The sequence below is a fragment of the Hylobates moloch genome, unplaced genomic scaffold (assembly GCF_009828535.3).
Source record: "Hylobates moloch isolate HMO894 unplaced genomic scaffold, HMol_V3 SCAFFOLD_7, whole genome shotgun sequence".
In the NCBI taxonomy this organism is placed as follows: domain Eukaryota; kingdom Metazoa; phylum Chordata; class Mammalia; order Primates; family Hylobatidae; genus Hylobates; species Hylobates moloch.
The window spans coordinates 89,179,183-89,193,773 of NW_026652282.1; the positions used below are offsets into that span (position 1 = coordinate 89,179,183).

The following is a 14,591-nucleotide window of genomic DNA, read 5'->3' on the forward strand; positions in this document are numbered from 1 at the left end:
GTTGCCTGTTCACTCTGATGGTAGTTTCTTTTGCTGTGCAGAAGCTCTTTAGTTTAATGAGATCCCATTTGTCAATTTTGGCTTTTCAATCCTAAGCCAAAAGAACAAAGCTGGAGGCATCACGCTACCTGACTTCAAACTATACTACAAGGCTACAGTAACCAAAACAGCATGGTACTGGTACCACAACAGAGATATAAATCAATGGAACAGAACAGAGCCCTCAGAAATGATGCCGCATATCTACAACTATTTGATCTTTGACAAACCTGACAAAAACAAGAAATGGGGAAAGGATTCCCTATTTAATAAATGGTGCTGGGAAAACTGGCTAGCCATATGTAGAAAGCTGAAACTGGATCCCTTCCTTACACCTTATACAAAAATCAATTCAAGATGGATTAAAGACTTAAATGTTAGACCTAAAACCATTAAAATCCTACAAGAAAACCTAGGCAATACCATTCAGGCCATAGGCGTGGGCAAGGACTTCATGTCTAAAACACCAAAAGCAATGGCAACAAAAGCCAAAATTTTTTGTATTTTTAGTAGAGACAGGGTTTCACTGTGTTAGCCAGGATGGTCTTGATCTCCTGACCTCGTGATCTGCCCACCTCGGCCTCCCAAAGTGCTGGGATTACAGGCATGAGCCACTGCACCCGGCCTATTTTAACTTTTTATACAGTTTTATTTTTGTTATCTTTCATGCTATTTTTAAAGGCATAAATTAACTCTGGCCTATTCAAATAATAATATTTCAATTAATACCAAATAAAGGAATGGGTTTGAAAGTTCTATCACAGTCTGATTTTGCAAATTACAACTTCGGTTTTAACCAGTTAATACAGTCAATACTACATTATCTGTGTAGTAAAAGGGAAGTATGGTTCTAAAAATAATACAAAAAACTACATACCAAATTTGAACTCACATTTTAAAAATAATGAAAATAGCCTTTAAAATATTCTACTATCAAATTTTCCTATCCTGTCCCTGATCAACAACTATACATCTTATTCTATGCTGGAAATGGACATCATCACCTTCCCAAACTATAAAAAGCAAACTTCTCTTAAAATTTGCTGATTATACCTAGGGCAGAGAGTAATCCCAAATGGCTGTAAATCTGCAGATACAGATGCTTGAAAGCTGCTCTGCAAGACTGGTTAGTGAGATGAAGAATCTGAATAAGTAAATACACTTGAAGAGAAAGAAGGGTAAGTAGGGGGAAGAAAACACCCCAAATTGGGGCTGTCAGGTTGAGACATACCTAATGGGGAGAAGGGTAAGTGCTTAAGGTCCTGGTGGGTGAAATGGTGTGTATTAGTCTGTTCTCACGCTGCTAATAAAGACATACCCGAGACTGGATAGTTTATAAAGGAAAGAGGTTTAATTGACTCACAGTTTCACATGGTTGGGGAGGCCTCACAATCATGACAGAAAGTGAATGAGGAGCAAAGTCACGTCTTACATGGTGACAGGCAAGAGAGCTTGTGTAAGGGAACTCCCTTTTATAAAACCATCATATCTTGTGAGACTTATTCACTATCGCAAGAACAACATGAGACAGACCCGTCCCCATGATTCAGTTACCTCTCACCAGGTCCTATGGGAGCTACAATTCAAGATAAGATTTGGGTGAGGACATAGCCAAACCATATCATGGTGCTAAGGGATGGGCTAGTGGCAAAAGTAGTATTTTGTAGGAAGGAATTTGAGACTTATACAGATAAGGGCTGGGTATGACAGCATCATCAAAGAGGCTGCCCATTCATATTTCAGTGATTCAACCCATGACTAAAAGAATCAGGGGTTTTTTTTGTCATTGTTTTATGGGGAAACGTGTTACATTTTTTTGCGAATATGGTAACTTGTAATGTTCTTATGATACACCCTTCACAAGTCTCATACATTGGCCAGTTAGTCTACTAAACAGTAGAAACTCATAAGGTCATGTAAAAGAAGAAATAAAGAGATGAGGCCAGGTGTGGTGCCTCATGCCTACAAGCTGAGCACTTTGGGAGGCCAAGGTGGGAGGATAGCTTGAGCCCAGGAGTTGGAGACCAGCCTGGACAATGTAGTGAGACCTCATCTCTACTAAAACAAAAAAAATCAGTTGGTCATGGTGGTGCATGCCTGCAGTCCCAGGTACTCAGAAGGCTGAGGTGAGAGGATTGCTTGAATCCAGGAGATTAGGCTGCAGTCAGCTATAATCACGCCACTGCACTCTAACCTGGGTGACAAAGTGAGACTGTATCTTAAAAAAAAAAGGGAGGGATGATATACATGTCTGTTTAGGAATAATTATTTTAAGCTTAAAAGGGATTGACTTTTAGTTTAAGCCAGATTTTAAAAGATTCATTTCATCCCTAAGTAAACTTCTTACAGTAAAAACAAACAAGACTTCTCCAAAATGGAGTCGAACTTAAAAGACAGGTTTAAGTAGATGACCCCTTACCACCCAGCTCCAATAGCTGTGGGCAATGGATAAACAAGTTTTCTTCCATCTACAACCTAACTAGCTCCTAACTGGCAGAAACAAATTTAGAATAGGTCTAGGGAAACTCTTATAATCAACTTTAGAAGAGGGCCAACTTTAATAGAGGTCAAAACTTAAATTAACTTTAAGAGAAAAAAAAACTTTATCAATCTCAACCAGCTAAATACTGTGATCAATAACAAAAATTCTTAAGTTTGATGGTTGGCAAGAATTGGCAGCTGTTTTGCCTGTAGTCATCTCAAAGAAGTAACATCATCGATATCAACTGTCTCATTGTACTCTTTGGCAATCATCTACATAAACATATTGGTGTACCTTTTGGATACTCTGATGAGATGGTCAAAACCACTCAGCCCTAAAAGCCATAAAACCTACTTACTGCTTGTTATGAAGCACATTTCCAACGAGAGCCCCAAGACATCCTGATAATTCTAAAATCTTACTAACTGCAGTAGGAGCTGCTCCATCTGCTCCAGGGAATTTTAATGCAAATCCCAAGGTTATAATATCAAGTGTTCTAGCCGAAGTTGTTGGAGCACCAACTGCAGAGAACAACATAATATTAACTATTACCCTTTAAATCAAAAACAGTGAGAAATTTATATAGTCTTTTTCATCTGAAGAGTCATTTAGAAACTTTTGGTTAAACTTCAAAAAACCATGGTCAAACTATTTATAAGAAATGTCCAGAAAAGGCAAATATATGGAGATGGAAAACAGATTACTGGTTGTCTGTGGCTGAGGGATCTTATTGCAATGATGGAAATGCTCTAAAACTAAATACAGTGATGGTTACACAATTCGATAAACTTACTAAAATTTCTGGATTGCATACTTAAAGTAAGTTAATTTTATGATGTATAAGTTATAATTCATTAAAGTTAATTAAAAGATATTGTGGTCCCAATATCTTTCCATTTTGTAGACAAGGACATGAGAGGGAGAAAAGTGGGGGAACCTGTCAAAGGTCAGAGAGCAAGTTTTGACTGAACATGGAATTAATTCAATAATTTTAACTCCAAACCTTGGGCATGGTCATATTCATGAAATCTATCATAGTTGAGAAGGATACTGCTTACATATATCAAAATGATTCCAGAATCATAGTCATGTTTCAAAATTGAAGTCTAAGTGGTAGAAAACATAACTCATGTGGTAACCAATCTTAACTGATGCCTAACTATGCCAATAACACCAAGAGGATGCTGATGGTTAATTGAGCACTATTCATGCTCAATTAAGCATCAAACATTTTCTGGCTAGTTGTATTCCCAGGAATGGAGACAATCTTACTGTCATAGAGCTGGGGAGAGGGGCTATTACAGCTGGGATTACAACAAAATTTAATGATGAACATTATGATATTCCGAAGAAGAAACCTTGAAAGAAGTCAGTTTATACAGGCCTATAAGAAAAAATTGCCTAAGACATACAAAATTCAATATTTTCTTTTCTTTTTTCTTTCTTTCTCTCTCTCTCTCTCTCCCTCTTTCTCTCTCTCTCTCTCTCCCTCCCTCCCTCTCTCTCCCCCCCCCTTTCTTTCTTCCTTTCTTTCCTTTTTTTTTTTTTGTTTGACAGGGTCTTACTCTGTCACCCAGGCTGCAGTGCAGTGGTGCAATCTTGGCTCACTGCAGCCTTGACCTCCTGGGCTCAAGCAATCCTCCCACCTAAGCCTCCCCAGTAGCTGGGACTACAGGCATGCACCACTATGTCCGGCAAATTTTTGTATTTTTTGTAGAGACAGAGTTTCACCATGTTGCCCAGGCTGGTCTCAAACTCCTGGGCTCAAGCAATCCACCTGCCATGGCCTCCCAAAATGCTAGGATTACAGGCATGAGCCACTGAACCTGGCCTGAATTCAATATTTTCAACATTTGCTATTACTATACTAATGGAAAATGTGTAACAAAAAAGTTGGGGTTACGAGATAATGTCTCATCTCTTAGCTCAAAGCATCCAGATAGATGGTCCTCTTCAGGTGGAGAGGTCACAAGACATCACACAATGTCAATTAGAACCCCAAAACTACAGCTGGTCCTTTGTCATGTTCCACTTCTGATAGGTAAAATGTAAGGACCACAAACCAGGTCGGTATCAAAAAACACACTATAGCAAGGCTCCTACATTTATTTCCCATTTTATCTTAGTCACATGGATAAGGACTTCTTCCCTTCAGAAATACTTGGCAAAACTCCCACTCTCTCTTCTGTTAATAGCTTCAAGAAGTTGTTTCAATGCATCACAATATTAATGAATTATATGCTTAAAGTTAGCATTTTAAGCTATAATAATCATGTTAATATAAAAAATTCACAGCTAAAGCCATGAGAATTAGGTTCTTAAGCAAAGCTACTATTGATATCAGCAATTATAAATGGGTTCAAGAATAATGATAATTTCTGAGACACAGATCTGTAGCATATACTGGCAAATTGAGTAAGGTGGCCTCATGGGAAATAACAGTATTTTCTTTAGAATTAGTAACTTACATGAGAGCCCAACAGCAGCAGTGGAGGTCAAAGAATTTGATATTGAGGTAAACTGCATGGTGCTTGAACTAGTGGTGGTGACAACAGCAGCTGCTGGAGCCAAACCTAAAAATCAAAGTAACAAACAGAAAAATATGTCACTAAAAATAATTTTTAAAAGTAAAACATCATTATAATAAGGTTCATTAATATGGAGAAATAAAAACAAAGCAAGGAAAAGCAGGTATCCTGAAACCTAATCAATAAGACAGAGTAAAAGCTTGATTAAAAAAACAGTTCAGGCCGGGCGCGGTGGCTCACGCTTGTAATCCCAGCACTTTGGGAGGCCGAGGCGGGCGGATCACGAGGTCAGGAGATCGAGACCATGGTGAAACCCCGTCTCTATTAAAAATACAAAAAAATTAGGCGGGCGTGGTGGCGGGCGCCTGTAGTCCCAGCTACTCGGAGAGGCTGAGGCAGGAGAATGGCGTGAACCCGGGAGGCGGAGCTTGCAGTGAGCCGAGATTGCGCCAATGCACTCCAGCCTGGGCGACAGAGCCAGACTCCGTCTCAAAAAAAAAACAAAAAACAAAAAAAACAGTTCATTGGTACTACTTTAGTATAGTCAGTCTTCTAGCACCATCATAACAAAGAAATTCTACTTTACTGAAAAAGAAGTCCTAAGAGGGGGGATCCACTTCCAGAACTGCAGCATAAAAAGTCCCATGGACCTGTTCCGAAGTAAATCCATAACCAGCAAAAAGTTCCAGCAAAAAGTTATTTTTTTTCTTTAAATCTGAAATGGCTGGAAATTGTTCTAAGACCCCACAGCAAATGAAGAAACATTTATTCAAGAAAATCTGCTAAAACTCAGTAATCTAACAGTGACAGTCTATGGCATATGAGCCACAAGGCACTCCTTTCCTTTCACCATCCCCTTGTCTACCTTGATGGAAGCTACTCTCTAGGGAGGGGTAGCCAAAACTGGACTCTCTCTGCCCCCAGCTCCCAATCAAGGAATAGAGTATCCCAATGGGAGGGACAGGTAGCCAGCATTTCTTATTACTTCCAACACAGAGTTGAAGGGGTGAAATTCCTGTTTAGTATAGCCAAGAGTTCAGGGGCTCCCTTCCTTTACTCACAGGATGGAGACTCCACCCCAAGCAGAGAGGCTGAGAATACTGAGGCCCCAATCACCCTCACCCTGATTATTCCACCCCAGTTCACTTGCAGGGTTAAGGTCCACACCTGAAGAGGTAAGCAAGAAGACCAGTGGCTACTGCTACTGCTCAGTACCCAAAGCACTGGCTGAACGATTCTGCCCAGGGATAAAGGCCATTCATAAGAGCAGAGAGCTCCCAAGCCATCCCCAAAATAACTGACTTTATTTGAAACAGAGTGTGAGGACATTCAAGCCCAAAACATTACTCTAAAAAATGGAGATTTGGGAGGTAAACAATTAAGAGGAGGCAGGGAGCTTTATGAGACTAACAACTTAGGGTGTAAGTCGGATAGTTTATCAGAGATAACCAGGGAAAAAGAAAGCTGAAAAGGTCCATCCTGAAATAGGAAGAATTAAGTACTGATGTACGCTACAACATGGATGAATCTTGAAAACATTATGCTACATGTAAGAAGCCAGACAAAAAAAAAAAACAAAACAAAAAGCTTCATATTGTGAAATTCTATTTATATGAAATGTCCAGAATAGACAAATTCATGGACAGAAAGTATATTAATGATTCCCAGGGGCTGGGAGGAGTGGGTAATGGGGAGTGACTGCTAATGGGTATAGGGTTTTTTTTTGGGGGGGGGCGATGAAAATGTTCTCAAATTACATAGTGGTGATAATTGTACACTCTGTGACTATATTAAAAACCACTGAATTGTATACTTAAAAACGGTGAATTTTAAGATATGTGAATTATACCTCAATTATGCTATTATTAAAAAAACACATTATCATCTCAATAGAAGCAGTAAAAGCTTTTGATAAAATCCAATACCCTTTCATGGCAGAAACACTCAACAAATTAGGAAGAGAAGGGAGCTTCCTAAACAGGATAAAGGACACTAATGAATAATCTACAGTAACATCACACTTAATGGAGAAAGACTAAATACTTTCCCACTACCATCAGAAACAAAACAAGGATGTCTGCTCTAGCCACTTCGATTCAACAATACATTGAAAATTCTAGCCAGGACAATAGGCAGGAAAAAGAAATAAAACGCATGTGGATTGAAAAGAAAGAAGTAAAACTATCTCTATTCATAGATGACATGATCACGAATACAGAAAATTCTAAGAAATAAAAAAAAATCTACTAGAACAATAAACAAGTTTTGTAAGGTTGCAGGATACAAGATTAATATATAAAAATAAATTACATTTCTATATTATAACAATGAACAATACAAAATGAAAGTAAGAATATAATTCCATTTATGATTTCTCAAAAATAGTTAAGGACAATTTTTAAATTACATAATAGTACACAAAAATATGAAACATCATTGGAAGAAATTAAAGATGTTCTAAAGGATCTCATGTTTATGGATCAAAAGACTTAATATTGTTAAGATGATGTGATAGACAGAAAACCAGTCCCCAAAGATGGCCTAATACCCAGAACCTGTGAACATATTGCCTTACTTCATAAAAGGGACTTTACAGATGGGATTAAGGTTAAATACCTTGAGATTATCCTGAATTATCCAAGTAAGAAAATTTAATGACCCCAATCCTTTAAAGTAGAGAACCTTTCCAGGATGTGGTCAGAGGTAGATGTGACTACAAGAGAATGGTCAGAAAGATACAAAATGGCTGATACAAATGGCCAACAAAGCACATGAAAACATGCTCACTATCCTTAGTCATTAGGGAATTGCAAATCAAAGTCACAATGAGATACTACATTATACCCATTAGGATGGCTATAATCAAAAAGACAGATCAAGTGTTGATGAGGATCTTGTTGGAAATGTAAAGTGCTGTACCTCTTTGGAAAACTGTCTGGCATTTCCTCAATGGGCTAACATAGTGTTACCGTATAACCCAGCAATTCTACTCTTAGGGATATATATATATATATATATATATATATATGGCAAAAAGAGATGAAACATATATCCACACAAAAACATATGTGAATATTCATAGCAGTATTATTCAAAATAGACAAAAGGTAGAAACAACCCAAATGCCTATTAACTGATGAATGGATGAATAAAATACAGCATATCCAAGCAATAGAATTATACTTGCCATAAAAGAAAAAGTAGTAATACACGCTACCACATGAATGAGCTTTGAAAGCATGCTAAGTGAAAGAAGCTAGTCACAAAAGACCGAATAATATATTATTCCATTTACAAAAAATATATGATTCCATTACAGAGACAAAATGTAGATCAGTGGTTGCCAAAGACTGGGGAAAAGGAGGAATGGGCAATGACTGCTAATGAGTAGAGCGTTTCTTTTGGGGATGATGAAAATATTCTAATACGGCCTGTTGTAATGGTTGCATAGCTCTGAACCACTGAACTGTGCATTTTAAATGGCTGTACAGTAGGTAAAGAATAAATGAAGGTCTGGAATACATTTTCAGAAAACAGATTACCTGCCTCTTCAAAAAGAAAACTGTAAGGATAAATTAATGCATAATGACAAAAATAAGATTGAGTTACTTGAAAGCAAAGTTCATATCTTTTCATCCTCACTGCAGATCAATGCACATGGCACATAATAGTAATTGTTCAATAAATGTTTCTGCTGAATCGAATCAACTTTTTCTAGACTCTAACTCATAATTACAGATATTCTATTTCATCTTTAAAAGGAAAAAGGTGCTTAATAAGTAACTGTACTTGCACCTATTATTGCCTGCATTCAACTGTCATGGTGACAAATGATGTAAGATTCTGCTCTCCAAAACATCTAGGTCCTCTGGGGGTGAAAGAGACAGAAAGGAGATGTGGGGAAGGAATTGGAAACTTTACCACATACAAAAACTACTTAAAATTTACACAGTGCAATATCCCTATGTTTCATTTAGGAGAAGAACCATATGTACACTTTTAAAGAAATAACCAATTGTACTTTGGGAGGCCGAGGCGGGGGGATAGAGGTCAAGAGATAGAGACCATCTTGGCCAACGTGGTGAAACCCTGTCTCTACTAAAAATAAAAAAAAAAAACATGAGCTGGGCGTGGTAGTACACGCTTGCAGTCCCAGCTACTCAGGAGGCTGAGGCAGGAGAATCGCTTGAACCCAGGAGGCGGAGGTTGCACTGAGCCGAGATCGCGCCACTGCACTCCAGCCTGGCAACAAAGCAAGACTCCATCTCAAAAAAAAAAAAAAAAAAAAGAAAAGAAAAGAAAAAGAAAAGAAATAACCAATCGTATAGCAAAGGCATTTATATTTACAATTCATTACCCATCTGAGAGGTTGAATTTTTAATATGAGTTTCATTGCTACTTCAATTTTTTCATTTGAAATTGCTTATTCATGTCATTTGCCCATTTTCACATCAAAGAATACTGATATTTTTAAATTTTATTTTAAAGTTACATAGATATATTGCATAATAGTGAGAGTTGGGCTTCTAGTGTACCCATCACCCAAATAGTGAACACAGTACCCAATAGGTAATTTTTCAACCTTTACCCCTACCCCCAACTCTCTCCTTTTGGAGTCCCTAGTGTTTATTATTTTCATCTTAATGTCCATGTGTACCTACCGTTTAGCTCCCACTTATACATGAGAAATGCAATATTTGATTGTCTGTTTCTGAGTTACTTCACTTAGGCCTCTGGCTCCATCCATGATATCGCAAACGATATGATTTCATTCTTTTTACGGCTGCATAGTCCAATCAACCACTTATGGACATTTAGGTTGATTTCATGACTTTGCCATTGTGAACAGTGCTGCAATAAACACATAAGTGCAGGTGTCTTTTTTATATACTGGTTTCTTTTCCTTTGTATAGATATCCAGTGTGGAATTGCTAAGTCAAAAGGTGGTTCTATTTTTAATCCTCTGAGAAATCTCCATATTGTTTTCCATAGAAATTGAGACAATTTATATTCCTACCAACACTATTACTGATTTTTAATAAAAGTGTATATCAAGGCTATTTATTTTGTCATATGTTGCAATAATTCCTCTACCCCAGTTTGCCATTCAGTTTTTATTTTATTTTTATGTAGTCAAATCTTTCCATCATTTTTTCTCTCTGGTCTATGTATCTATATAATAGTCTATGTCTTCATATCACATTTAAAAAGACTTTTCTCTTAAACATATGAAAAGGTGTTCAACCTCATTTTTAAGAGAAAATTGCAAATTATAACTACATTGAGAATAATTTCATTTAATGAATGACAATCAGTCAAAAACTAAACACAATCTGTTAAGGACACTATAAAGAAGCAGGTAGCCTCACAGATTCCAAATGGGGGGATAAATTGGTACAACTATGGGAAACAACTGGTCAATGTTTTAAAAATTACAAATGCATCTATCTTTTGAACCAGCAATACTTTTTCTGGAAATTTAGCCACAAAAATATACTTGAATACCGGTAAAATGACATGTAAAATGATATCCATTGCATCACTGTTTGTATTAGTAAAGGATTATGTAAACAACCCAAATGGCCATCAGCAAGGGACTGGATATATAAATTATAGCACATCCAGAGCATGGAATACTATGATCCTATAAAAAATACTGAGGAAAAACATACTGAGGAAGTTCTCTATGTACTTACTAATGTGAAAACATTCCAAATGTGTAAAATAAGCATATAAAGTTTTTAAGCAAGGTACAGAATACAAGTTAAAAAGCAAGGTACAGAATAGTGTCTAGAGTATACCATTTATATCAAAAAAGGCAGAGGACTAAGAATACGTATTTTTATTTCTCAACAAACTCATGAAGAAGCTCTGGAAAGATATATACAATTACAGTGGTTAACTGAGTATGGGAAAGGGGCAGGGGTAATAAAGATGCAGACGGGGAATAATATACCTATTTATGCTATTTATAGTTTTATTTTTGAACCATTTGACTATGTTATTTTAAACTCCTATAGAAATGCTTATCTCAACTCCAGAAATATTATTTACATATTTTCATATTCACCTATGCTTTAAAAAAATTAATGGTTTCGCTTTTTTTTTTTTTTTTTTTTGAGGTGGAGTCTCGCTTTGTCACCCAGTTGGAGTGGTGCAGTGGCACAATCTCGGCTCACTGCAACCTCCACCTCCTGGGTTCAAGTGATTCTCCTGCCTCAGCTTCCCTAGTAGCTGGGACTACAGGCATGCACCACAACGCCCAGCTTTTCTTTTTTTTTTGTAGTGACGAGGTTTCACCATGTTGGCCAGGCTGGTCTTGAACTCCTGACCTTAAGTGATCCACCCACCTCGCCCTCCCAAAGTGCTGGGATTACAGGCATGAGCCATGCACCTGGCTATGGTTTTACTTTTTACCTTAAGTAACCAAGGATTGTTTTCAGTTAATCTTTTTAGGCAAAATTCATCCCCTTACCCACAATAACTGGTTAGCCAGCTACTGCAATTCATTTATTCACTACTCTATTCTCTATCTCACAAATTTGAAATGTCACCTTCACAAGCTCAGGTTTGTTTCTGCACTGTACTTCAAAATATTTCACTGATTTTTCTTTCTATCCCTGTTCCAGAGCACTAGAATTATTTTATTTTTATGTTACATAATATTTGAAATTTACACGAAAAGAATAAATTTATAATAATTTTCACATATTTTCCTGCAAGTTCTCATTACTTTCCTAAGAAAAAAAATAGAGGTGGCTAGTCTCATGCATTTATTCCCCCACATAAACTCTGAAATCTTGTCAAGTCCTTCCTTCCTTCCTTTCCTTCCCCCAAAGATTCCCATTATGCTTTTACAAGAATTGCATTAAATGTATAGATTAATTCAAAGATAAATGACATCTTTATCTTATAGGGTCTGAGCAATTCAGTGGGTCTTTTCATTTATTCACATCCTCTTTTACATTCATCAGTAAAATTTTGTGGTGTGCTTCATCTAAGTCATGCACATTTTTAAAAGTTTACTCCTATGCATCTCACACTTTTGGCTGAAATTGTTAATTAGACCTTTCTCCATTATATTTCCCAACTGCTATTGCTTAAACATGGGAAAGCTATTGATTTTTGTATTATTTATTTTGTAACTGGTCATATTACTGAAACCTCTTTACTATCTCTAATTAAATTTACACTTGATTTATGCCCATATTTAAAAATCTTGATCATTTGTCCCAGATACTGGCATAATTTCAGGCGCCTGACCTTAAATCACATAGCTAAAGGTAACTAGGGGAGCCAATACCACTTAATATGATTTGCTTTTAAGTTAAATGAATCTTAGAAAAGGATTTAAGAGACAAAAACCTTAGCTTCCTAATCACAGGACAAGATCAGAGTTGTTCGACATTACCAAATAATTCTTTGCTGTGGGGGACTGAACTGTGCACTGTAGGATGTTCAGCAGCATCCCTGGGCTCTGATGCCCGTAGCATCTCCCTAGTCTTGACAACCAAAAATGTCTCCAGATTTGGCCAAAATTCCCCCATGGTGGGGCCAACTGTCTCCAGCTGAGAACTACTGAACTAGAAGAAGGGTTCAATAATCACAATTTCCTCCATCTAGTGCTATAAGGATCCCAAAATCAGCCTTAATTCCTTTACGTTTAAGAACTTAAGAAAATGTCAACTATCTTAATAAATAGTAGGACATAGAAAATAGCAGTTTTTTTTTAAAGAATAGAGGTAGTGGCCTTACACTACAAGATGGGGGGGCATGCTACAGTAACAAAAATGGCAGTACTAGAACAAGAAAAAGAGATCAACAGAACAGAATAGAAAGTCTAGAAGTAGAGTCAAGTCAAACAATAATTTGGTGTATCAGGAAGGCAGCAACTTCAATGAATAGAGAAAGGATGTCTATTTAGCAAAACACAATGGTTCAATTCACTAATCTCTTAGGGGGAAAAATTAAGATTCTTAAAAATATAAAACACAAAATAACCAAAAAAAATAAGAATGTTGAGATGGAAAGGCCTAATGAATAAGCTTTGACAGAACCCCTAAAAAATGAAAGTTTTGACAACATAATAACTAAAATCTTAGGCTAGGTGTGGTGTCTCAAGCCTGTAATCCCAGTACATTGGGAGGCCAAGGAGGGAGGATCATTTGAGGCCAGGAGTTCAAGACCAGTCTGGGCAACATAGCAAGACCCTGTCTTAAAAGAAAAATATTAGCCAGGCATGGCAGCATGTGCCTGCAGTCCTAGCTACTCCGGAGGCCAAGACAGGACAATCACTTGAGCCCAGGAGTTTGAGGCTGCAGTAAACTGTGATTGTGCCACTGCACTCCAGCCTGGGCAACAGAGTGAGACCGTGTCTCTAATTAATTAAAATCTTAAGGACTTCCATTTCAGGGCAGATGGAGTAGCTGTACTTCTCCCTCTTCTTCCCCCTAGATACAACTAAAACCCCAGGACGTTACATATAAAATAGACGTAAGAAGCCCAAGAGTGGTGGCTCTCACCTGTAATCCTAGGACTTTGGGAGGCTGAGGTGGGAGGATCACTTGAGCTCAGGAGTTCAAAACCAGCGTGAGCAACATAATGAGACCCTGGCTCTATTTCTTAAAAAAAGAGAAAAAAGTAAAATAAGATAAAAAATAAATAAACCTAAGAAGACCCTGAAAGGTAGAGAGAAGAAGGCAAACTGGCTAGGGATTCCAAAACCAAAGGAACAATATGGTGGTGAGTTCCCTAGGTTTTCTTTTTGCCTCGTATTTCCCAGGCTTGGAGTTGAACAGGCTGGCAACCCAGAAATGCCAATGGGTATAAATTTTTCAAAAAGCCCTAAGAAAAAGTCTGCTTTTTTTAGACAAAGGGCAAGGGAGGGTGCAGCCTAGCAAGTCAGAAAACTTTTAGACAATAACCACTCTAACTATAACCAACCACCACAGAAAAATCTGTGGTCCTATCTGCACTCATGCCAGCAAACACCAAGTGGAGAGCCTAGACACCCACCCTTGTGAGGCTATAATAAGGCATCCCAACACCCTCGCCAGGGTGGTGTAAAAGAAGGCCAAACTCGAAGCCAGGTTTTTCATCCCTGCCAGCAGTTAATAAACTCCATCCTCACCTTGCCAGCAGAAACCATGTCGGGGGCAGGAATCCCCACTCCACCTAGCAGTAACTTGGAGACCCTCACTTCAGGTGTCCACTGAGACCAAGTATGGAAACTGAAGTCCTACTCCCATTCTGCAGTAAAAAGGCAGCACTTTCCCCCCCTACCAGAACAATGTCAAATAAAGCCAGCCAAAGCAGAAGGTTTAAATCAGATCCAGAGTCTCATAACATAGTATGAGAATATCTAGGTTTCAATTTAAAAATCACAAAGATTTTAAAGCATTCATGTAAAACAAATTCATCAACAAACAATTATTAACACACTTCAAACAAATGAAAAAAACCGCCTCAGCACAAAAAAAGAGAAGAAAGAAAGAGAGAAAGAAAGAAAGAAAGAAAGAAAGAAAGAAAGAAAGAAAGAAAGA

The 14,591-nt window shown here is 37.6% G+C and overlaps 1 protein-coding gene across 2 annotated transcripts in view; it reads right to left on the bottom strand.

Annotated features, from left to right (window-relative positions):
- Window positions 1-14,591, bottom strand: part of NUP62CL (nucleoporin 62 C-terminal like) — a 146,587-nt gene that overhangs the window by 41,728 nt on the left and 90,268 nt on the right. For both annotated transcript variants that reach the window (XM_058441453.1, XM_058441452.1), the window contains exon 2: window positions 4,990-5,094. In XM_058441453.1, coding sequence (XP_058297436.1) covers window positions 4,990-5,047 — 58 coding nt within the window. In that variant the 5' untranslated portion in view covers window positions 5,048-5,094. The remainder of the gene's footprint in view (window positions 1-4,989; window positions 5,095-14,591) is intronic.